The sequence below is a fragment of the Rhinichthys klamathensis genome, unplaced genomic scaffold (assembly GCF_029890125.1).
Source record: "Rhinichthys klamathensis goyatoka isolate OS25496 unplaced genomic scaffold, OSU_Roscu_1.1 h1tg000104l_1, whole genome shotgun sequence".
In the NCBI taxonomy this organism is placed as follows: Eukaryota; Metazoa; Chordata; class Actinopteri; order Cypriniformes; family Leuciscidae; genus Rhinichthys; species Rhinichthys klamathensis.
The window spans coordinates 2,820,889-2,845,864 of record NW_026606643.1 but is presented as its reverse complement, the minus strand read 5'-3'; the positions used below and the strand labels follow the sequence as shown (position 1 = coordinate 2,845,864).

The 24,976-nt window shown below is 37.7% G+C and overlaps 1 protein-coding gene across 1 annotated transcript; it reads left to right on the top strand.

The window, feature by feature from the left end:
- The first annotated feature begins 175 nt into the window (after positions 1-175).
- On the top strand, positions 176-24,209 carry dhx29 (DEAH (Asp-Glu-Ala-His) box polypeptide 29). The gene is made up of 27 exons (XM_056253354.1): positions 176-475; positions 753-826; positions 1,513-1,626; positions 1,716-1,845; positions 1,936-2,075; positions 3,731-3,871; positions 3,944-4,070; positions 4,179-4,334; positions 4,924-5,095; positions 5,181-5,301; positions 5,377-5,979; positions 7,271-7,414; positions 7,496-7,672; positions 7,791-7,931; positions 10,349-10,493; positions 10,685-10,805; positions 11,481-11,565; positions 12,641-12,729; positions 12,818-12,946; positions 13,652-13,727; positions 15,190-15,414; positions 15,610-15,746; positions 15,830-15,920; positions 20,737-21,054; positions 23,559-23,690; positions 23,853-23,949; positions 24,094-24,209. Exons 1-27 carry the CDS (start codon positions 316-318, stop codon positions 24,147-24,149), a joined length of 4,101 nt encoding a protein of 1,366 aa, XP_056109329.1. The 5' UTR covers positions 176-315; the 3' UTR covers positions 24,150-24,209.
- Positions 24,210-24,976: the final 767 nt, after the last annotated feature.

The following is a 24,976-nucleotide window of genomic DNA, read 5'->3' as shown; positions in this document are numbered from 1 at the left end:
TTTGATAGACTACAACAAATGCCTCTGCAACTTTGAACATGTGCATTCTACTCTCCTTTTAAATTAAGTATTTTTCCCTGTTTCTCTCTCTCTCTCTCTCTCTTTAGAAAATAAAGTTTTCTAAGGTTTCCGCTGAACTTTTAATTTGAAAGAAGCGTCTGTAGTTTCAGCCTTCACGGACTCTCATAGAGTTGGCTTAGCTGGCTGTCAGCACAGTCTTCTTCAGCATTTTCCAGCTATGAATTTGTGTTTATAGAAATGTTGGTCGGTTTGTGTACTAATCAGTAACAGACACTTGAACTGATTATTTCCGCGATGGGTGGGAAGAAGAAGAAGTCGGCAGCGGTCCCCACGAGTGTGCAGCCGGTTGCTGTGAACGCGACCAATGCAGCATCTGAACCTGAACCCACGGGCAAGAAACACCAACAGAGACCCAATCATGAGAAATCAGCCTCGAAGGAAAACAAACCCAGAGGTCAGACGGCCTTTTAAAAGTCGAATTGATTCTAATGTGTGGGGAGTTTGATGCATAAGACACTCACAAGCATTATGTAATTATATGACAATATATGAATCAACATTTTAATGACATTTCTACCTATTTGAATGCAGATGCACTGTGTAGTGTAATGTAACAATCAATGAGAGTAAGTGTTGCATTGTTTCACTGATTCACGTGATGTTCAGAGCCAGTACAATCTTGACAGTTTGTCTGCAAATGTCTTTAATATTTGTTATTTCTTTTCTTGTAGCTCCCAAAACTTATGGTCTTAACACTAATGCACAGACGGACACAAGCAGTGTGGCTGATAAATCTATCCTGAAGGTATGTCTCACACACATTCATATCATTGTTTATAGGTTCATAACTGAAAACCTACCCAGTTTAAAAATAATTGTTGTTACAATTGACCTGCATAAATGACTTCTGCAGACATTTGAACACATCAATTCCCTTTCAAAAGTTTGGGTCAGTTATATATTTCAGCAAGGATGCTTTAAATTGATCATAAAATAATAGAAAGACATTTATAATGTTTTATTTTCTATTTCAAATAAATGCTGTTCTTTTGAACTTTCTATTAAAGAATCCTGAAAAAAAAAGAAATTTCACAGTTTCCACAAAAATATGAAGCAGCACAACGGTTTTCAACATTGATAATAATCATGTGTCTTGAGCATCAAATCATCATATTAGAATGATTTCTGGAGGATCATGTGACACTGAAGACTGGAGTAATGATGCTGAAAATTCAGCTTTGATCACAGGAATATATTATGTTTTAAAATGCATTATAGAGAACAGTTGTTTTAAGCTGTAATAATATTTCATAATATTACTGTTTTTTCTGTATTTCTATTCAAATAAATGCAGCTTTGGGTGAGCATATGCATTAAAAATAAATCTAAACTTAAATAAAACCCCAAACTTTTGAAAGTTACTGTACACATCAATGTCTGTTATTAGTATTATCAATATCAATATCTGTTTTTTTTTTGCATGTCTCAAAGGTTGTTATCCATCCAGAACTGGAAAGGAAGGTGATCAAGTTGATCAATGATTACAGGCAAGAAAATGCTGATAAAGGACCAATATCTGGAAGAATCACCTCCAAGAAGTTGCTGGTAATTCTTTCCCTTTTTTGCAAAAAATAAAGAATATTATTTATTATCTAATTTTAAAAGGACATCATCTACCATATATTGTGTGTCAGGATTTGTACACAGCCTTGCAGAAGTTCCAGTTTAAGACGGAGCACATCGAGGAGGCCATGAAGAGCAGCGTGCTGTATGGAGGAGATCTGCACTCTGCGCTCGACTGGCTCTGTCTGAATCTCAGAGATGGTAAAAGCTTCTGATTGCAGTCATAAACTTCATAAACCCTTTTTCTGCTCCTCAAACCTAAACCCTTGTTTTGCTTTTCTGTGAATAAAGATGAGCTACCGGAGGGTTTCAGCCAAAAGATGCAAGATGAGAAACAGAAGACTCGCCCTAAGTACCAGCCTCCTAAAGAGGACAAGAAGCAGCTGGTGACGAAAGAAGCCCCCAAAGAGGAGGAGAAACCTAAGGCAAAAGTGTGTTAAAGTGTCATTTTATGATGAATCACTTTTTTTATTTTAAAAGTTCCCCTATTATGCTATTTTAAAGGTTCCTGATTTTTCAAGGTCTCCTACAATAGGTTTACATGCATCCATGGTCAAAAAAGCACTTTAATTTTCTTATAATATACATTGCAGCATCAGCTCTTTTCTCACAGTGTCTGAAACGGTTCGATAAAGTATAGACCAATTTCCAGCCGACGTCACAGTTGCGTCACGGCGCTAGCTGGTGGCAGAACAAAGGGAAAACTGGAGGCGGCAAATACAAACCAGCACAGATTCGGCTACAAAATAAGGATCTTAAATTATTCTTCTTATTATTAAATGTCATCTTGTTGTGTTGTTGGGTGCAAGAATCAATGAAAAATTAATATGCTTTATCTGCAACTTTTTATTTCTAGAAAATATTCACCTCATTAAAATTGCACCGTAATGTCACTCTTTACATTGTCGTCTTCATGGTACTGGCTAGGCAGAACTGCGGATCGTACCACACAACTTGTACATGACCATTCAGCACATAGTTATAGGCATCTAAAGATTTATATGCCCTCCGTTTCTCTATCAGGTAGGTGTAGAAGTCAGGACACTCAACCGGAGGTAGCGTTAACGTTAATCCTGTCAGATCGTCCAGCGTGTAGGCTACAGTACGGGTCGGCCAATCTGGTTCTGTCCGTTAAAATTAACTTTTGCAAATAACAATCGCGGTCCTGGACAGTGAGTGGCCTTGCACATTAAGATAAAATCGGATTTTCTCCAGTCATTGTTAAAAACAAGCTAACAAAACTTGCAGACTTTACGTTAGTGAAGCGGCCAGAGGGATCGTTCTGCCACCACCTAAGCTCCGCCCACATAAAAACGTCACCATGTTTACCAACTGAAAATTGGTCTATTCGGTCTCTCTAAAACCCTATTTTCTACTCTGCTCTGATTGGTCAGATGGCCCAGTCTGTTGTGATTGGTCTACTCTGCTCTGATTGGTCAGGTGACCCAGTCTGTTGTGATTGGTCTACTCTGCTCTGATTGGTCAGATGGCCCAGTCTGTTGTGATTGGTCTACCACTTACAGTGCATGTCAGAAACAAAACGGCCATTTACTATATCTGAATTTCATCTCTGTGTCTTCCTCAGCACTTGACACAGTGATACGAACAATAACGATGGCGTCGGTTTTACCAGATCAATCCTAGCCTGCTCATTGTTTGTAGGCGCATGCAAAGTGGATGCAGATGCGCCGATATCGAAAACACAAACCAAACTCTTCCAGGCCTCACCTACAACTACAGTGTTTGAGAGTCAAAGTAGACGTTGTTCACGGGCAGCCAATGAAGACTACAGGCTGGTGGTATTATGCAAATTTGTTACAAACCTAGCAGCTTTGTGCAGGAAGTAAGACTGGAATTACCGATGCCTTGTTTCAGACAGTTCAGAAACGCTGCTTTTACAATTTTTCAATTACTCCATGATTTATCATTCACTTTGATCGTTGAAACTGTGCAGACATTTTACATTCACAATTTGAAACGATATTACACACTACATGAAACGTAATATCCGAAAAAGCATAATAGGGGCACTTTAATCTTTTGAGAGAAAAAGTTTCATTTGAAAAAACATTTCATTTGATGTCAGAGTCCTGTAAAAGACGGCGGTGGCAGTATGAAGGAGTGGATACTGCGCTACGCTGAACAATCTGAAGACCAGAGCAGCGAAGAAGATGAAAACACGGACACAAGGGTTTATAACCCAGAGTTGGAGGAGAAGTTTGATCCTGTGAGTCTAGTTTCTATAATATGCCGCTATTACGCCTACAGCTTCCCATAAAATCCCATGCTCTTCCTGCAGAATGACAGATACCTTCTGCTGAGCGCTCAACTGTATGATGCCAAGGACATGGCCACAGGATCCAAAGCCAAGAAGGACAAAGCAGGGCAGAGGAGCGCACAAGATCGCATCAGAGTCATCCAGCAAGGTCTCTGTGTCTGCAGTGTTCGCTACTTTAGAGGATCTGTTAATTGTATAGAATGTGAGGAAGGGTTACTATGAATTTGTTTCTTAATAGTGTTTGTTTACATTACAGAAATGAAGTCTTTGGAGTGTCATCCAATGTTTAATTCAGCTATCAAGGTTAAAGACACTCCTAAAGAGGAAAAGAAGCCAGTTACACTCACTGATGGAAAGGAGGAACTCAACTTCAGCCTCTTTGAGCAAGCAGACGCACCACCAGCAGAAAAAAGTAAGAGAATTTATTTATTTGGTTTAATGTATATTCATTTAGTGCGTTAGTTTTATTTCGTGGTGTTTTTTGTACTTTATATTGTTGTTAATTTATTGTATGTTGTATTCTGTTTAGTCTATATTGTTTTATTTTATGCAATGTTGTTATTTTATGTTTTTTTGTCTAATGTTATTTTACATGATTTTGTTTTGTTATGTTGTTTTGCATTATTATTTTATTTTGTTATTTTATTGTATTTGTCATGTTATTTTTATATTTTACATTTTCATCTTTCTATTAATTTTTTTTTATACTTTTGCTTTATTTTGAATTAATTTTTGTTATTTATATTTTGATTTTTTTTTTTTTTTTTTTTTTTTTTACATTATATTGTTATTTTATGTTTATGCTATTATTTTTTATCTTTTATTTTAAATTCACGCTAGTATGTGTTTTGTTTTATGCTGTAATAATGTAAATTTTTTTATTTTATTATTATTTTATTTTTGTGCTTATAATTCAGTTCATTGCCAGATATTAATTTAGTCTTTTTTGCATCTCTGATTTTTAACCCCGTCAGTCTGATTTGTCATTGTTGATACCCTAGCGGAGAAAAAGCAGAAGGAGCCCAAAGACATCCGAAACTTTGACTACACCTCAAGGAGCTGGACTGGCAAGTCTCCTAAACAGTTTTTGATTGATTGGTGCAGGAAAAACCTCCCGAAGAGCCCTCCACCCTCCTTCGACAAAGTTGCAGTCGGGAGATATTGGAAATGCAAGTATGTTGTGTTAAAATTGCATCTTTGATTCTGACTGTGTACTGAATGCAGATTTGACTGTCTGGTTATTTGTCCTTGATGTCAGAGTGCGCATTCATAGGCCTAATGACGTTTTGGAGGTGTGTCCCACTATCCTGACTGAAGACGGCATGCAAGCCCATCACTTAGGAGCCACGCTTGCCCTTTATAAACTAGTCAAAGGACAGGTGAGTTTCAATACAGTTCATATATTAGATGCTTGCTTTATGTATTACATTCATTTCATCTTTGATCTCCATTAGTCTGTGCATCAGCTGCTGCCGCCCACCTACCGCGACGTGTGGCTTGAGTGGCGAGATGACGAACAAAAAGAGGAGGAGCAAACCCTCTCCGCCATCAACAAACCACGTGACCAGTTCATCGCACGCCTGCTCACTCGCCTCAAACAGCAGCAGGCCCTCCAACTGCAGTCCGAGCCTCAGGAAAGTCTCCAGGACACTGAACCGGAAGACTCCTGGGAGAACCTGGACGTGCAGGAGGACCACGAGCCCCAGCACGGAGGAGGCCTGGTGGTGGCGGAGGCGTCCCGCAGGCTGTTCCTCAAACTGCGAGGCTCTCCTGTGGCGCGCAGGCTCCTGGCTGAGAGGGAGCAGCTGCCTGTTTTCCAGCACCGTGAGAAGGTGCTAGAGGCTCTCCGGCGCCACCGCGTGCTGGTGATCGCTGGGGAAACGGGAAGCGGGAAGAGCACACAGATTCCTCAGTTCATCCTGGAGGAGCTCCTGGCCGCTGGGGAGGCCGCGCAGCCATGCAATGTGGTGGTGACGCAACCCAGAAGGATTTCAGCCACGAGTCTGGCCAGCAGGGTGTCGCAGGAGCTGGGGAGTGAGGACGGTCCGGGAAGCAAGGTTAGATCTCTGGAAGATGCTTTATAAAACTGTGTATGTGGAAAAACTTTGCTTTCAATGTTGTTCATCTCTAATAAGTTAGGTGGTATGTGATGGGAATCAAATATTTGGGCCAGTAACCTTAAAAGTTGTAGGTTCAAACACCACAAGAGACAGTCCTTCAGCTATTGCCTTTTAAGGCTCACCAATAAGTAGTTTTATTTATTGTCCCTCAGGTGAAAATAATATGAAGTATATGTGTGTATACCTCCTATATAATAACTGTTATTGAAATATTTAGATAAGTATAAATAATATAAATATTAACACAAATTAATAAGTACCGGTACATACCTGTAAGTGTACTTTTATTAAATGGGTCAATGGCAATGGGTCAATGGCAATGCAATTTCTTTTTAATTAATTCAGAAATATAAAATGAATACACCTCTTTTATGATTTGCACGTTTTTCATTTCTGAATTAAAATTCATTTTAATTTTTTTTAGGGTGTGGTGAGAATTAATTTCTTGAAAATAAAACTTTTAGTATTAAAAAAAAAAAAATCTTCTTATTTTATATAAAATATTTTAACAAAACCACTTAAAATGTATAAAGTTAATGTGTGAAAAACATTTGTCCACCAAATAAATGTCTTGTAGTGCAACTAACAGAAAAAAAACAGAAAATGTCATGTGAAGCCACTCCCCAAAAACATTACATTTGTAAAAAAAAAAACTAAACAAAAAAAAAACCTTTATAAAAATTAAAAATGTATAAAACGTTTGTCCGCCACATTGAGTCATGTGGTGCAACCAACAAAAACAACAACAACATAAGACCAGAAACATCATAGAGAAGGACCCCCTGCATGACTATTTGTCAAGGTCAATGTGTCTCTAAAAATATCAGTTAATTTGACTTTTTTTTATGTTGTAAGATGTCATGTGGTGCGCGCCCCAAAAACTTGATATTCATGAATTAATAGTTTGATATTTGGAAACAAAAATACATTTTTACCATGAAGAAAAAAATAAAAATAATATATATTATATATTATATATATATATATATATGCATGTATATATTTTGAAACTATGATTAAGATGCACTTACATGTATTCAAAGTGTAAGGAAACACCACATGAGTTAAATTAATCCTTTTCCTAAAAATCATCTAAAAGGTTTTCAAACCCATATCTAAGAACTTGAAACTTGCAAAATAAGTCCAAAGAACTCCAGTAAAGGTGTCGTACGGGTAGTTGACGGCAGAGACACCATGGTAACAATATCGTGGAATATTTGCATTACAGAATTCCCTGTGTGGATACCAGATCCGTATGGAGAACCGCTCTGGCGACGCCACGCGACTGCTGTACTGCACCACTGGAGTTCTGCTGCGCAAACTACAGCAGGACCGGCTCCTCGGCTCCCTCACTCACATCATCGTGGACGAGGTCTGGCTCGCATACATCTGGGGATATACCCACACTAAGGGCTGGGCCATGTAACCCAAAAATGATGTCTCAATATTTTAGGTTCACGAGCGCAGCGTACAGTCAGATTTTCTCCTCACGATACTGAAAGATGTGGTTCATAAGCGTGCAGATCTGCGTTTGATCTTGATGAGCGCTACAGTCGACTGTCAGAAGTTTGCCAACTACTTCAACCGCTGTCCTGTGGTCACCATACCTGGCAGAACTTTCCCTGTGGAGGCAAGACTATATACATCTAAATAAATATCAAAAAATACTGTATATTTACATAATGATTTGTTTATTTTGAAATAAATTCCAAATGAGAAAAAAAAATCCAAAAAAACTGTGGCGGCAGGTGTTTCACCTGGAGGATATCGTGGAGGAGACGGGATATGTTCTGGAGCAGGACTCGGAGTACAGTCAGAAGTTTGTGGAGGAGGAAGACGAGGTCAGCATCAGTATCGCACAGAAAGGAGGAAAGACTGTTCAGCACCAGGTGAGACCGAAATCCACTTTTCTTTTTTCAACAGAAGAATTTCATTAGTCCAAGATTAACGCTGCGTCCCAATTCGCGTATTACTTGTCCTAAATACTATTGGAAATTAGAGTTCTTCTGCCTTGCTCCATGACAAGTAACTTTATTTTTACTGTCATTAATTACTCACCCTCATGTCTTTCCAAACACGTAAGACTTTCGTTCATCTTAGGAACACAAATGGAGATCTTTTTAATCCCACCCCTTTTGTCCCTCCATTCGCAGTCTACGTAACTAATCTGAGACGCTTTAAAAAGTTCATAAAGAGATCGGTATGATGGTAATACGATGCCATAAAGAATCGCATACGCAGGGTAAGATTTGTCAAAGTGTACATAAGATTACAAGAGTAGATTAAATTTGCGTGTGCAAGAGAAGATTTGTAAAGGTGTAAATCGCCTTTCAAGTGTAAAGGTCCTTTCACACTGGACGCGATTTTGACGCACGAATAATTCGCGCGCTAGTTTTATTTTTTGATCAGCTGTTTGTGTAATGAGTGCTTCCACACCGAACGCGAATGTGCTGGGGCGAAAAAACTACTTTTATTTTTTCGCTTTGATGACGATTTTTTTTTTACTTTTGCGGCGACCGAAAAGGCTTCAGCCAATCACATACAAGGAAACAAAGGCGAAGCTTGTTGACGCTTTGGCCGCTCTGACGTGGCAGCATTATGTGGGAGAGAAGAGAAGTGTCACAACATGAAATGTAAACTAAAAACAAGCAATACATTGAAACTAGAAACCTTTTATAATGACAGCGTTTTTATATTGCCTATTCCGCATCTCAACGCACGCATACCCTATCATTTATGACATGATGTGTTTCTTACCAGCAAAAGAACGAGGCATGGGATAAAATAGCTGGGATAGTTGGTGTCTCCGGCGAGTTGATGAAGTGCGTGCTGATGATTTATAATATTTTTGACTAGGAGGGAAATAATTGATTTGGAATATTTTCAACAGTCATGGTTGTGTGTTTCATATTATTTGGCCACACCAGAGCATGTGCGTAAATAAAGCAGAGCGGGGTGACGCTTAAATAGGCATATAAGTTAAAAAAACTCAAACAAAACATACGTTTCATATACGTTTAAATAATATAATACTATTTTTTTTTTTATTTCATCTATGTTGATGATCTATATGTAAAGGGAACCGCATGAGACGAGTAAGGATCATAAGATGCCCAATATATCGAAAACATTTGGAATGGGTCAGACATAATTTTGACCACTTTTTAAGTTTTTTTTATAGAAAGCCTTTCTTTAAAGTGAATTTTGTTTTGTATAAATTGTATCTTAATTTTAATCAATGTTTCATCAACAAATTGCCTGGATTAATAGGAATAAGAAGCAAATATAGTAGGCAATATAATTAGGACACGGAGACGCCGGCGCGTGAACTGAAGCGCGTCTCATACCGAAAACTGACAGAAAACACTTTATTAATAAACAATTCAAATGTTTAATGCATAATCCTTTACTTTGGCCGGTTCTTTGTGGCAAAGTTTTAGCTACTTTACAAGATTAGCATTCTCCCCTTCAGACTCTCTGTTCTTTAAGATTAGGTGCACACAAAACCTTCTTTTCTGTCTTTATAAAGAAAACGAAAAGCTCGTCTTCACTGGATGATGATGATGATGATGATGAAGTGTCCGTGTTTTCTCAGCTGCCGGCGCGAAACTTTTGGAATGTTGAAACTCTAAACGTCGCAAATTCGCGTCGCGGCTGATGTGAATGGTTTTGATGCGAACTATTCGCTTTTCCGTTTCGCTTTTTCGTTACGCGTCCGGTGTGAAAGGGCCTTAAGATCAAAATATTTGCAGCATTTTACTGTTATTCGTAAGTGTAATGCATGTATTGTGAAACTGCAACTTCATCCTTACGCATAATAAATATGATTTGTATTCTTCTGACTTCCATTTTTCCGCGCTTACACTTTTATCACGTTTTTTTTTGCACAAACACGGCCAAAAGCACTGCAGGCCTGTGGACAGCAATTTGCAACCGAAAACAACAGTCAGGAACTGCAAAACAGATTGATCGCGTAAAATCAACCTTTGTGTAAAAAATAAACTGTTCAAATGTCTGATTGACTTGTTGATGAACAGATTGAATTTAGTTTTCTATTCACATATGAACATTGATCAGCGAGCGTAAACAGAAGCTCAACCGAACCTTCTTGACTCATGAGAATGAACCTCATTGGTTTCTTGCTGAAGCTCAAACGTGCTGCGTAACATGGGCATGAACCTCATTGGTTTGAACTGAATGGTGCATGACCCGGTCCATTATTTTCTTAGGTTAGTTAGCATGCATAAGCCTATTCTGTGGCGTGTCATTGCAGGCATATATTATTTTGTTCTTATATTCTCTTCAGGAGCTGATTGTGAGGGACTCTGGTTCAGGCTGGGATCTGGGCCCTGAGCTGGATCACTTCAGTAGCCGGACACGACACGTCCTGCAGTACATGAATCCCAATAAGATAAATATGGATCTGATATTAGACCTGCTGGCGTACCTTGGTAAGATAACAACACGTATACTGTATACATAATCAGTGTAGTGACTGAACATGCACCTTATTAGAATGCATACTTTATTATTAGTAGTGTTTGCTAATGAAAGCAACACTCGCAGTTTCCTCAAAGACTGTAAGAATGTACTCGTTAAAGTTTTTATGAATAAATGGAGTGCCTCTGGTTCTTTTCCTAAGATAAATCACCTCAGTTTCGTGACGTGGATGGTGCGGTTCTGGTCTTCCTCCCAGGCCTGGCTCATATTCAACAGCTGCATGATCTACTGACCACCGACAAGAGGTTCAGCTCAAAGAACAGGTAAGCCTAACTTTGGGGCTTCATAGAGACGGGAACTAAACAGAGCATTACTGGCAGACTGAGGAGAGAGGTGCTGCAACGATGTCAAATATGGGAAAATTATGTTTTTTTTTTTTAACATTCAAGCGTGAAAACCTATTCTAGTAGAGCCCAAAAACAAAATCAAGACTTTACAAAGGGGCATAAAATGGCCTCCATTCAAAAGTTTGTACTAATTAGTTTTTTTTTAATGTTTTTTTATGTTAAGACTCTTATTGTCAATAAAGCTGCATTTATTTGATCAAAGTACAGTAATAACAGTCATTTTGTGAAATTATATTACAATTTAAAATACTGGTAACTGTTTTCTTTTTTAATATATTTAATATATTTTTTTAATATTTAAAAATGTATTTTAATTCCTGTGATCAAAGCTGAATTTTCAGCATCATTACTCCAGTTTTCAGTGTCACATGATCCTTCAGAAATCATTTTAATATGCTAATTTAAAGACCTTGCATTACATTTTCTGGGAAGTAAAGCATTCTTGCCATGCTCCATATCAAGTAACTTAATTCATTAAATACAATGAAATATAGAATGATTAAATACAAATTTCTGTAGATGGCATTTATTATCAAATGTTGTTTTATTTATTTTGTAATATGTTTATGTTGTGTTTGTTAACATATATAGATACAAGCTGGTCGCCCTCCACTCCTCACTGTCGTCTCAGGACCAGTCTTCTGCTTTCACAGTGCCCCCTCCTGGAGTGAGAAAGGTACCGTTCAGAAGAGCATATTATATATACATAGTTTTCACATGACATCACAGCCTTATAAAAACGCCCAGCTGCAGGGCAAAACAAGCCTTTCCTCCATTCCCCGCCAATTATTTGACCAGGTTTGTACTAAGAAGTACTAAAGTAGTAAGACATTGGTATTAAAACACCAAATTCAGTATACAGATGATTGATGATGATGCATATACTACGTACAGGCAAGCAGATGAACCCAGAATATAAACACAATGCGCAGTTTCGCATTAATCGTTTTTCAAAGAAACATTGAACCATTTAGCAGTACATAGTATGTAAACACTAGGGTTGTGCCGATAGACGATATCATTGTTCATCGTGATGGCTGGCAGACATCACGATGTTAAGCCAGCATCGCGATTCTGGGTTTATTACAGCACGTGAATTCATCAGTTTCTCCTGAAATACATGGCCAGTGAACTGGGAGAAGAATAGAGTTGACTTTATAGTTACTTACACTGTGTGTCTGATATTAATAAAACCCGTCGGGAAATATATGTGAATGGGTTGTTATTGCTGCTTCCATAGACACCATTGTGTATTTTACAAACTATAAATGTATTGTTTTGCTATATGTTATATGTATTTAAATGTCTGAAACCTAAAATAAACATTATGTGGTTAAAAACACTGAATAGTTGTGATATATAACAAGCGCTGAGCGCGTCCGTCTCTGGCTCAGCGCCAGCCACAGCGCGAAAGCACGCAGTTTGAATCTGGCAGTGATGTCACGGCACTGTACATTAGCTCTTAGTGCTCAGCTGCTGCAGAGCGTGCCGACATCAAAATTGCTGATGAGATGTAGAGGAAAATATCTCTGCGTTGTGCCTACGCCTCTTAGCTGTTCTAAATCCACTGTAAAACATGGCTTTTTGCGGGGCTTATTGATTAAGTGAAACATTTGAATGTTAGCCCCGCCCCTCCTCCCGAATCCCGATATCATCGTCCATCGCGATGTTTCACTGTACACATCGTCTGATGCCAAATTGGTATAAACATCGCACAACCCTAGTAAACACCATCTTCATTTCTCTTTAAGATTGTTCTGTCCACAAACATCGCTGAGACCGGCGTCACCATTCCTGATGTGGTCTTTGTCATTGACACAGGAAAAACAAAAGAAAATCGGTGAGACAGGGCAGAACATATCTGATATTAACTGTCTACGATGGACTGGTTTGGAATGTCAGCGGCTGTCTTCTGTTTCTGGTTTCAGGTATCATGAAAGCAGCCAGATGAGCTCTCTGGTGGAGACGTTTGTGAGTAAAGCCAGCGCCCTGCAGAGGCAGGGGAGGGCAGGACGTGTTCGAGAGGGCTACTGTTTCCGCCTTTATCCCAAATTCAGGTACAACGATAGACTTTTCTTCCTGATTGTGACGTATATCTGAGTGAAACAGGTTCTGGAACAAGAACAAATGTAGGGCAGGACTTGATTTTGTCTATAGGGAATTGATTGGATGGTTGTGGTTTGCTATTGGTGGATCTCACTTGAGTGACAGGTTATTGCCCCGCCCTCCTGCCAGTAAACACATCATTAGAGAAGAGAAGAGATAAGCTGCAAGAGGGAGGGGAAGTTACTTAGATTAAAAATCACGAGAGCACATGAATTTAATGATGTGCACGGATAAATCCTTTATAATAAATACAGGAATTTTACATAAAAAACAAGAATTGTCCATTTAGATTTTTTGGTGACATTAAAGATTGTGGCACATACAGTACTAACCTTCCATCAGAGAATCAGTGACCTGTTTTGGTTGGCAATATCATATATTTTATATGATATTTTAGGAGGAACATTTTTGCATCTCATGATTAGTAAATTTACATGACGATTTAGTTATTGCTAAAATAATTACAATTAGGTGGACCGAAACCTTGAAAGAGTGCAAAAACAGCTTCACATTATTCAATACTTGAAATAGAAGACTCAAAACAGTCAAACTAACATTATAAACTGAATAGATCTCATTTTATATACTGTCAATATATACATTTTATATATATATATATACACGTCATTCTCATGTTATTGTTTTTCCCACAACAGATTCGAGAGCTTCATTGCCTACTCCATCCCTGAGATTCTCAGAGTGCCTTTGGAGGAGCTTTGCCTTCATATTATGTTAAGTACCATGGTTTTCTCTTTACTCTACCATTCAAAAGTTTGTTTTCGGTAAGATATTTTAATGTTTTTGAAAAAAAACATATTTTATGCTTGCCAAGGCTGCTTTTATTTACTCAAGAATACAGTAAAGCTACATTATTGTGAAATATAGACCAATTTCCAGCCGACGTCACAGTTACGTCACGGCGCTAGCTGGTGGCAGAACAAAGGGAAAACTGGAGGCGGCAAATACAAACCAGCACAGATTCGGCTACAAAATAAGGATCTTAAATTATTCTTCTTATTATTAAATGTCATCTTGTTGTGTTGTTGGGTGCAAGAATCAATGAAAAATTAATATGCTTTATCTGCAACTTTTTATTTCTAGAAAATATTTACCTCATTAAAATTGCACCGTAATGTCACTCTTTACATTGTCGTCTTCATGGTGCTGGCTAGGCAGAACTGCGGATCGTACCACACAACTTGTACATGACCATTCAGCACATAGTTATAGGCATCTAAAGATTTATATGCCCTCCGTTTCTCTATCAGGTAGGTGTAGAAGTCAGGACACTCAACCGGAGGTAGCGTTAACGTTAATCCTGTCAGATCGTCCAGCGTGTAGGCTACAGTACGGGTCGGCCAATCTGGTTCTGTCCGTTAAAATTAACTTTTGCAAATAACAATCGCGGTCCTGGACAGTGAGTGGCCTTGCACATTAAGATAAAATCGGATTTTCTCCAGTCATTGTTAAAAACAAGCTAACAAAACTTGCAGACTTTACGTTAGTGAAGCGGCCAGAGGGATCGTTCTGCCACCACCTAAGCTCCGCCCACATAAAAACGTCACCATGTTTACCAACTGAAAATTGGTCTATTACTACTATCTAAAATGACTGTTTTCTAGCATATATTTTGAAATGTAATTTATTCCTGTGATCAAAGCTGAATTTTCTAGCTTTGATCACAGTGTCTAGTGTCACATGATCCTTCAAAAATCAGTCGAACATGCGGATTTGATGCTCAAGACACATTTCGGTTACACTTTATTTTGATGCTCCCCTTTAGACATTCTGTTGACTATAAGTAATGTTGCACCTACATGTCTATTAACTCACATTAGAGTATTAGTTGAGTATTAATAGACTGTTACGGTACGGGTTGGTAGAAGTTGACATGTAGTTGCAAAGTAACAGTAATTATAGTCAATAGAATATCTAAAGCGGACCATCACAATAAAGTGTTAGCAGATATTAAGCACAGTCTATTAATACTAATGACTGCTAGTTGACATGTAGTTGCAAAGTTACTAAAGTGGATCATGGAAATAAAGTTACCAAATGTTCTTCTTATTATCAGTGTTGACGACAGCTGTGCTCCTTAATATTTGTTGTGGAAACCGTGATACATTTTAGGGATTAAAGCAGCTTTTTGCATGAATAACACTGAATTCTGAAACCTATTTCTGTGTGTTAACAGAAGTGTGATTATGGCTCTCCAGAGGATTTCCTGTGCCGAGCTCTCGATGCACCTCAGCCGCAGGCCGTGTGTAACGCTGTCAGCCTTCTGAGGAAGATCAGCGCCTGTCAGCAAGATAGCCACACCCTAACACCGCTCGGCCATCACTTGGCTGCACTTCCTGTCAATGTCAAGATTGGCAAAATGCTCATCTTTGGTGCCATCTTTGGCTGCCTGGAACCCATTGTGAGCGTTTTTTCAGCATGTTATTCATTTCTAACAAACAAAGAAAATTCTGTCATATTCGCTCCAAACCTGTATGACTTTCATTCTTTTGTGGAACTTTAGTGTGCTTTACCTGTTTTTATCCATACAATGAAAGTCAATGGGGTCCAAAACAACACTGAGAATTTCATAATGTTACACACGTTTATTTTTCAGGCCACCATTGCAGCGGCCATGTCTGAGAAGTCCCCGTTTGCTACTCCTATGAGCAGGAAGGAGGAGGCCAACCTGGCTAAAGCTGCTCTAGCAGTCGTAAACTCAGATCACATGACCATCTACAATGCTTACCTTGGGTAATCACTCGTGTTCAACGAAACAGTACTTTGTGGACAAAGGAAGTGAAATCGCTGTAATGAAGTTAGTGTTTTATTAACAGGTGGAAGAGTTCACGGGCCGAGGGAACGCGTGCTGAGATGGTCTACTGCAGGAGACACTTCCTGAATCGCACCGCCCTCATGACGATCGAGGTGACGTCCTCTTACAGCTACTAACACACTTGCTGATTCTTTTGCTGAGTCATGAAAATCTTACAAATGTACCTCTGATCTGCTAGAACTTGCGATGGTTGATCTGCGTCAAATAGAATTTGAAATGTTTCTTTTAAGGTATAAAAAGTGTGTCCAAGATGAAGAGGAGGAGAATTATTTAAAAAACTAGTTTAAAACACAAGTGTTATGCTTTTAAAAATGTATTCTTTGCATTCTTGTTGGTTTCGTACATTTTTTCATACATTATTTATATCGCCATTTATTTTAGATTAATGTCTCTGTGGTGTAACCAACCATCCAGTGATATTTTCGTATTATTAATATATTATTAAAGTATGAATTAATATTTTTAACTACCTTTTATTTTTATATTTAATTTAACTGCTTTAGTCATTTCTATTAGTTCTTTTTTTATGTTTCGGTAAGACTTTACAATAACACTTTCCATTTGTTAATATTAGTTAACTGCATTATTTAACATGAACTAACAATGAGCATTTATTAATCTTAGTTAAGGTTAATTTCAACATTTACTAATAAATTATTAATATCTTAATTTGTATCTGTAAATGTAATTTAATGAATGTGAGCTGACATGAACTACTAATGAATAGTTTTGCTTTTATGGGACCTTATTGTAACCTTAGTGTTACCAATATCTCTATAGGGCTTTAATTTGTTTTGATTTCAAGTTTTAATAATTTAGTACTTGAACTTAAGCATATTTATTTACATTTCTAATATCTAATATTTATATTTTATTTCAGGTGTATTTTAATTACCAAAAATAAAACCTTTGGGTTTTAGGTAACGTTTACACGCCAACGATGTACTAAAAAACGAAAAAGTTTTTCCTTCGCGTTTTTCGCGTACATACGACAACGTTGTCAAAACGATCCCCATTCACACGGATCTGCGAAAACTACCAGAGAATGTCTAATACGCTGATTTCACGCAGCCACCATTTTGAAATCGAAAGCGAGGCTCCGGTGGGAAGAACCCCAGAAGTACAGATAGACAACAGTGCCTTGGACTACCAACCTGAAGCTGCTGCCGCGATTTACACTATTGGATGTTAATATCCAATATAGGATATGTATATAGTTCATTCCTGCTTCTTTTTTTACGTTCTGAATTATATATATATAAAAAATTATTTTATTTATAAATGAATTTCACTGTATATAGTCTAAAATATGAAAGAAATGTATGTACATTTTTAGAATAACTAATTTCTACATTAAACACAACAATACACCATCGCATTCGCGACTCTCCTATGATTAAAGGCGACACTTCCGGTTTTCTTCCCACCGGAGCGATTTCAAAATGGGAGCTGCGTGAAATAATCGTCTAGAAACTACTAAAAACGCTGTATTATTCATGCCAGGCCAGTAGATGGCGATGTCACTTTGTAAAGAAACACGAAGCCTATACACGAATCCGACGAGCGTTCTGTGTAGGCTGCCATCTTGTGGCGACGCCATTACTGAGCTGTTACCGGTATGTAAACAAACCTCCGTGATAACGCACCCTCGATGACAGCTACAGCCAGGCTGAATGACTTGTTGGGTTGATGATGTTAGACAGTGGCTTCCAGTCACAGATGAAGGTACAAACGATCTTACAGATTATTTATGAAAATAGCTTGGTAAGCCAGCTAGGCTAACGTTAGCTAACGAGGAAACTATAAAAAGATCTGTCCATTTGGCAACAATAAATAAACGAATGACATCAAATAAACGAATTCATGTTTTTCATTTGTGTCCATTATTTATCTCATTTTCACATTGCAAAAGGCAAGGGTAAGGTGCAGCTAGAAAGTATACATAATATCGACAAATTAGTGTTTTTAAACCATGGAAAGAGGTCAATATAACAGCAGGAGAACAATTATGTCACATAACGTTACATTTAGCTCAGGAAAGCCATTTAATTACCATAGCATGTTAATTGAATAGAAAAATTAGCTAGAGAGGAGATTTTGCTGAGCACTATATTACATATTTATTATATATTTTTTACTTATGTCATTAAATAATTGTTATTATAACAAAAACTGCATTATATTTAATTTAATTTGTTATTTAAAAAAAATTCTGTCACAGTCAAGCAAATCAAACATTAACAACAGACATAACAGTAATGTTACTAACGTTACTGCCCCAATGCGCCCTTTACTGCCGCCATTGAAACAATTTAAAACGGAACATGTTTTCCCACTCGACATTATAAAAGTTGTAACGTTAGTGACAGTCGTAAATCGCGGGCTGTTTATTCCAGTGGATGCAAGTTGCAACTAAAACAATAGGAGGCAATGGCGCAACGCTACCCAGCAACAGCTCAGTAATGGCGCCCGCTTACTTCCGGTAGTTTCACCGGATTCGTCTATAGAGACTGAACACATAATACACATGCGTCACCGTTTTCACAAATTCACATTTTTGTTGTTTACGTTTTAGGTGTAACGGTATTGTTTTCAGATTATTATTTTTTCCAGCTGATGAATGATAAAAATGCGGCAGACAAAAAAATGCAGCACACGCTTGGAATAAACCGAATGACACTGTCTGTTGGTGTGGACGCTAATATAGTCTTTGATATAGTTTCCTTCATAAAGTAGTTAGTTATAGTTATCGTTCTTGTTGTGAACAAGCTATTTTTACACAATATCATGAATCGCAACAATTTTGAATCACGAATATAAGTGAGGAATAAGTGACGACAGGCCGTTGAATTATTAGAGAAATAATGCACACCCGAGGTGGTATTGCTGTCACGACGCGAAGCGGAGTGGCCGTTACACCTCGGGTGTGCATTATTTCTCTAATAATTTAACGGCCTGAAGTCAATTATTCCGCTTGTACTACAGTAACCACACCGCGTTACACCTCGGGTGTGCATTATTTCTCTAATAATTTAACGGCCTGAAGTCAATTATTCCGCTTGTACTACAGTAACCACACCTCGAAACATTGTTCAAATGATGTATTTCAAGACGTTTGTAAAGTTTTTGTCATTAAAACGCTCTTGTATGTAGGACTAATTTCTTGCGCATCTAATCCCATGCCTCCGTTGCTAATTCCAAAACGTCATTTTAGAGTTAGTAACGGAGGATTGAGCCACTGATAGCAGACTAAATGCTGGACACGACTGGCTGAAACACTCTCTGACTGTTTCCATCGGCTGCAGCAGATTTTACACACCTGTGAACACAGACTGAACGTGCACGCGTTTGGGCATGATCAATCATAACAAAGTATCAAATTACATTAATAACCGCCCTTACAATAAGTGTGTCCTCGGCTTTATGCAGTTATTAGAGAGAGAGAGAGAGAGAAGCATGTGCGTCAATATTATTATTTATTAATTAACTCAATTCGTTTTAATTAGTTCGTTCATGTTTTTTTTTTTTTTATATTGACAGTAGACTAGCCTAATAAATGAAACACAAAGTCCTATTAACAAGTATAGGCCTATCAATAATTATTTATTTGTTATAGCCTATTATCTGCATTAATTACGAAAACCCGTGCAGCAGGACTATCAATGTATTTGGCCTATATTCAGTTTAATTTGATTGATTATAGATATAAAGTAGATATACTTTATTTATTAAAATTAAACTGCATGTTTCCATTGATTGTGAAGTTAGACATTGAAAATGGCAGATCAAGCGCATGGGCTGCATGTTTTTTCTTGTTATGAATTGTATTATATTTTCCGTTATGACAGTTGACTATGCGAAGTGATATGGAACGGTAATGTGGTCAAGACCTGCCTGGAACTACTTTAGCCGTGTGTTTCCCTGAAAATAATTGCACACCCGAACGTTCCTCAACCAATCAGATTCAAGCATTCAACGGCCCTGTAGTATAATGAAGTTTACTGAAGTTAGTCCAGTTTTGACACTTTTTTTGGTCTACAGGGGTCATAAGGGTTTACAGGAGTCCCTGTCTGTGATTATTATTTCCTGTTTTGTGGTTTTCAGACACATGATAACAAAATGACTTCCTGCATGTTGGGTACACCACACTTTTTTTGTTTTTCATTTGTTGCAAAACGTTTTTCAAATACTACTAATATATATTTTCTATTATTTTTTCAGAATCTCTAGATAGTTCCACCTCCTTGTCTGTTTCTTTTTTCTTTTTTTACTTTAAGGCCCTGTTGGCATTAAGATGTGTTTTGGTCGATCGGATCACAAGTATACAACGCTAAATACAGGTGTAAACGGGGTCTAAAACGTTTTAAGCTTGTCCACTTTTGACCACTTCCAGAGGAAGTCGAAAACACATCAGTCCGGATTGCTTTCGTAGTGTAAACACTCATGTGGTCGAATGTGTTCGAACGGCCACAAAAGCTGCTGCTCTCCGTATGTTTTTCCCATCATCTCCGGGCGCGTTCATATGTAAATTCCATGAGCTTATTTCTTTCATTAGATCGAAATATCTGGAAAAAAAACCCATACAGTTACCCGCCCATAGACCCTCCCCTCGTATAAATCAGGACAGAAGTGGTTGAAAGTGGACAAAAGAGACGGATTAAAATAAAAGGTGTAAACGGGTCTCCCTCGTCTACTAGTGATCAGATCGACCAAAACGCATCTTAATACCAGGTGTAAACAGGGCCTCTATCACAAAAATTTACGTCACAAAAATGTATGGAATGAATTTATAAATTCAGAATTGAGGTGCATTCAACTAAATGTATGAATTTTGAGTGCGTTTTTGAATAACTAGAGGCAATGCATTAAACTGACTTGTAACTATTTCGTGTTGAACTTCCTCCTCAGGATGTGAAGAAGGAGCTCATTAGGATGGTGGAGCAGGCCGGTTTCACAGCCTCCAAACCCAGCCGGACTCCTCGCTCTCGGCCCAGCGCCGAACCCAAAGCCCTCGGCTCGCTCTCCAAGCAGGACGTCTCTGTTCTCAATGCCGTGCTGACGGCGGGTCTGTACGACAGCGTGGGCCGTATCCTCTACACCCCCTCTGTGGACGTTCAGGACCGGGTGGTGTGTGTGGTCGAGACGGCTCAGGGGAAGGCCCACGTTCACCCCTCCTCCGTCAACCGCTTCCTACAGACCCACGGTTGGCTGCTCTTCCAGGAAAAGGTGTGTTGGGCTAGCTTTAATATACGATTGTGGCATTTTGTGTGTTTTTTTTTAATCCATCTCATGTTAGTCACATTCTAGGATATGGCTTACTCTGTGGAAGCGTTTTATTATTTGGCAATCAAAATTATGGGTGAAGCAAGTATTACTATTGCTTATTTAACTAATGTTACTAACTAACCCACAATACTACACTTCTGATTCGTCCCGCACAATTTGTGCTACAAAGATGGGTAAGATGGGTCGGTCATGTGCTCTTTTTTTGGTCGATCTATTAATTTATATGAAAATACATTAAAATGCTCCTCATACACTACTGTTTAAAGGTTTGGGGTCAGTTTTTGAAAGAAGTCTCTTATGCTCACCAAAGCTGCATTTATTTAATCAAAAATACAGTAAAAATAGTATTATTGCTAAATATTATTACAATTTAAAAGAAGTTATCTATTGTAATATATTTTAAATTGTAATTTATTCCTGTGATGTTCCAGCATCATTACTCCAGTCTTCAGTGTCACATGGTCCTTCAGAAATCATTCTAATATGATGATTTGAAATTTTATTATTAGTATCAATGTTAAAAACAGCTGTGGTGCTGCATATTTTTGTGGAAACCGATACATATTTTTTTTTCAGGATTTTTTGATGAATAGAAAGTTAAAAAGAAAAGCATTTATTTGAAAACAATATATAAATGAGTAAAAACATCAATTTCCCCCCCAAAAAATCTTAGACCCCAAACTTTTGTACAATAGTCACAAGTATGAATTCACCTCTTCTATGATGGAGATGTTTTTAATTTCTGTATTAAAACTAGTGCTGCCCGATTAATCGTATCGCAATCGTAATCGCGATGTCAAACCTATGCGATTATATAACGCAAAATGCCGCGATTTTATATGAAATAAACAAATTAGGGCTATTAACGCAGCATCTCTTCTTTTTTGTCATCCTTTGACTAGTGTTACATGATCCCGCTCTTCGTGCAAATGCCTTAAAACCATTTTGCACGACAAGAAGTCAAAAGAGAGCGCGCTGCCTGTCAATGTCCTGAATGTGACTCACAGAAAAACGCGCGCCAGTATAATGCGCATGCACAGACCGGGTGCCAGAATACAGTTCTCTTTCGAGCTTGAACGAACAATAACACACACAATTATGCCAAAATGTCGTTTATCTTCATAACATAAGAGCAGTCTTATGATGGACGAAAAGAGTTGTGCTTGTCACTTGTGAGAGAATGAGGCGCGTGAGAGATACGCGTCTCGGCAACGGCTGCTCTTAAAGGGCCAGCAGCGAATAAAGCGTTCCGTCAGTAAAGTTAATCAAAGAACAAAGGGAACAGAAAATTACTCACTGCTCTTGACTAAAGAAGTTTTGTAGCTTTAATAAGGATTAGTCTATATATAATTTATAATTCATGCAGCACAGACTGTTTGATAACTTTATTCAATTTCTGTATATAAATCTGTATATAAATCCTCAATCCTACCTGTTAAGACAATGTGTTAACAGGTAGGGTTTATGTGAGGATTGTTTGAAGTTCACTTAATTTAAAAGCTGTTATTTTTTTTCCAAGCCTAATAAATATTTTAAAAGTTGATAGCTTTCAATTGTATTGATGGAATCACTGTAATGTTGGATGGCTATAATTAACGTTTAAAATGTGGGGGGTGTCGTCATTTTTATCCAGACATCAATGGTTTATTTATCATTATAGGTGTTATTAATCATTTAGTTGTTGTTGCTAGTTTGAGTTGAGAAATACACATTAATACACAGAATGATCACTAATCTATGTGTGCATTTTACTTTAGAACCAAGCAAGTTGACTCATGAAACCATTTGTTTATTATATCGCATATCACAATCGCAATATTGACCTCATTAATCGCAATATGACATTTTCCTCAAATCGTGCAGCCCTAATTAAAATTCATCATTTTGACATTTGTTTTGGGGCATAGTAAAAAAAAAAAAAAAAAACGACGAAAGAAGGGAAGTGTTTGAAAAGAAAACCTTAAGTTTTTTGGCATTATATTCTATTATGTCTTAGACAAATATTTTATTAAAATGATGTAATTAGATTGTTATATTATATATTTTAATAAAATTGCTTATTAATATTTGCAAAAACATCCTCAAAATCATGTGGTGTGACTGACCACATACTTATTTTATAACAATATGGTGCGGCGACTCAAAAACAATTATATTTATGGATTTAATAAAGATGTAATAAATACTTTTACCTCGACATTTTTATTTTAAAACATTTTGGAAATAAAAATGAAGGTGTTTTCTGAAACATTTCTTTAAAAAGTTTTTTAAAACCATATGAAACCAACATGAATACAAATAGTACATTTCAAAGAACTTTTCACCTGCTTTTCCTTTCTTTTAAAATGACTTTTAAATCCTTTTCATTATTAGGGACACTCTTGTGTGTCGTTGACCCTTATCATTTGTGTATTTGAACCACTATTTTCTCATTTTGCCTACAGGTGAAATACTCTAAGGTGTTTCTAAGAGACACTACGTTGATCTGTCCTTTATCATTGCTGCTGTTTGGAGGTGATATTGATGTGCAACACAGGGAGAGGCTCATCTCTCTGGATGGATGGATCTACTTCCAGGTCAGGGAAAGGTTTTGCATGCATGTCCTGTTTCATTGGTTATCCATGCTTGGCTGGTTACCTGCTTTGCATTGATCACCTCATTGGCAGGAGCACCGAGGCATCACAAAATGGTTTGTCAAACTGTGAGATAACTCTGTTATCTGTCTCAATTCCCATCAGGCTCCAGTCAGAATTGGCGTGATCTTCAAACACCTTCGCAAGCTGATGGACTCCCTCCTGGAGAGGAAATTGGCCAACCCTAAAATGAATTTGGAAGGTAACTTTAACCGTACAAGTAACTGGTTATTAAATGAATGAATCATTATATTTATAGTCAGTATATGTATACGCATACCTTTTCGAACAGTCTTTGTGTTGTGAACGCACACATGATGCCGTCTTTCATTTTTATCCTCTTCAGATGAGAAGACCATACAGATCATCACAGAACTGATCAAGTCAGAAAACATGCCCTGAGGAAATGCCTGTTTGTATTCAACCATGAATTGACTATGAATTAAATGTTGACAAACCTCACCGAGGGGTGAGACTGTAAATTATATTGCCAAACTATAAAAAATATTTTAAGACAAACAAAATGTTTGTGGTATTCTTCAAATCCACAGGGTTGTGTTTTTACTATAAGCCTGTAGGAATGCAGAGAACAATTTTGTGGTGATAATGTTATTGTTTTGTTATTGATAGACTGAATGCAATATCAAGTTATGTGAAGTGGTTAAGATTCATGTCTCAAGTCTGACCATAGTTATCGTAAATAAAAGACATTAAAGGTTAACTTTGACAGTGGACTTTGAGGATGGATCTTTCAAAAATCAAATGATATCATTCAGAAGAAAAAAAGGTGGTGCCTCTAAAGGGACATGGTGGTGGGGGAAAAATAGGAGATGGGAGGAAAAATAATAAGTCAATGCTTTGGATTCTCTCGCAAAAACTTTGCGTTAGTTTGCAAAACATTTTGCGTTCCTCTGGGAAACTTTGCATTCGCTCACAAAACGTTTTACGTTCCCCTGAGATACTTTGCTTTTGCTAGCAAAACCTTTGTTCCCCTGAGAAACTTTGCGTTCGCCAAAGTTCACGTTTTGATACATTTTATACTTTCGGACCTTGGTGCGAACTTTCAGGTGTGAAAACGCCCGAGAAAGAAATATGCACCCTAAAACTTTATTCTCTTCTTAAATTGTTCTAAGAACGCGTAGTTTTCTAAACAAAAACAGCTATGGACTACTCATGAAGTGTTAATATTGATGTGAAAGATTCCAAAGTACACAAGAGCAGCGTACGAG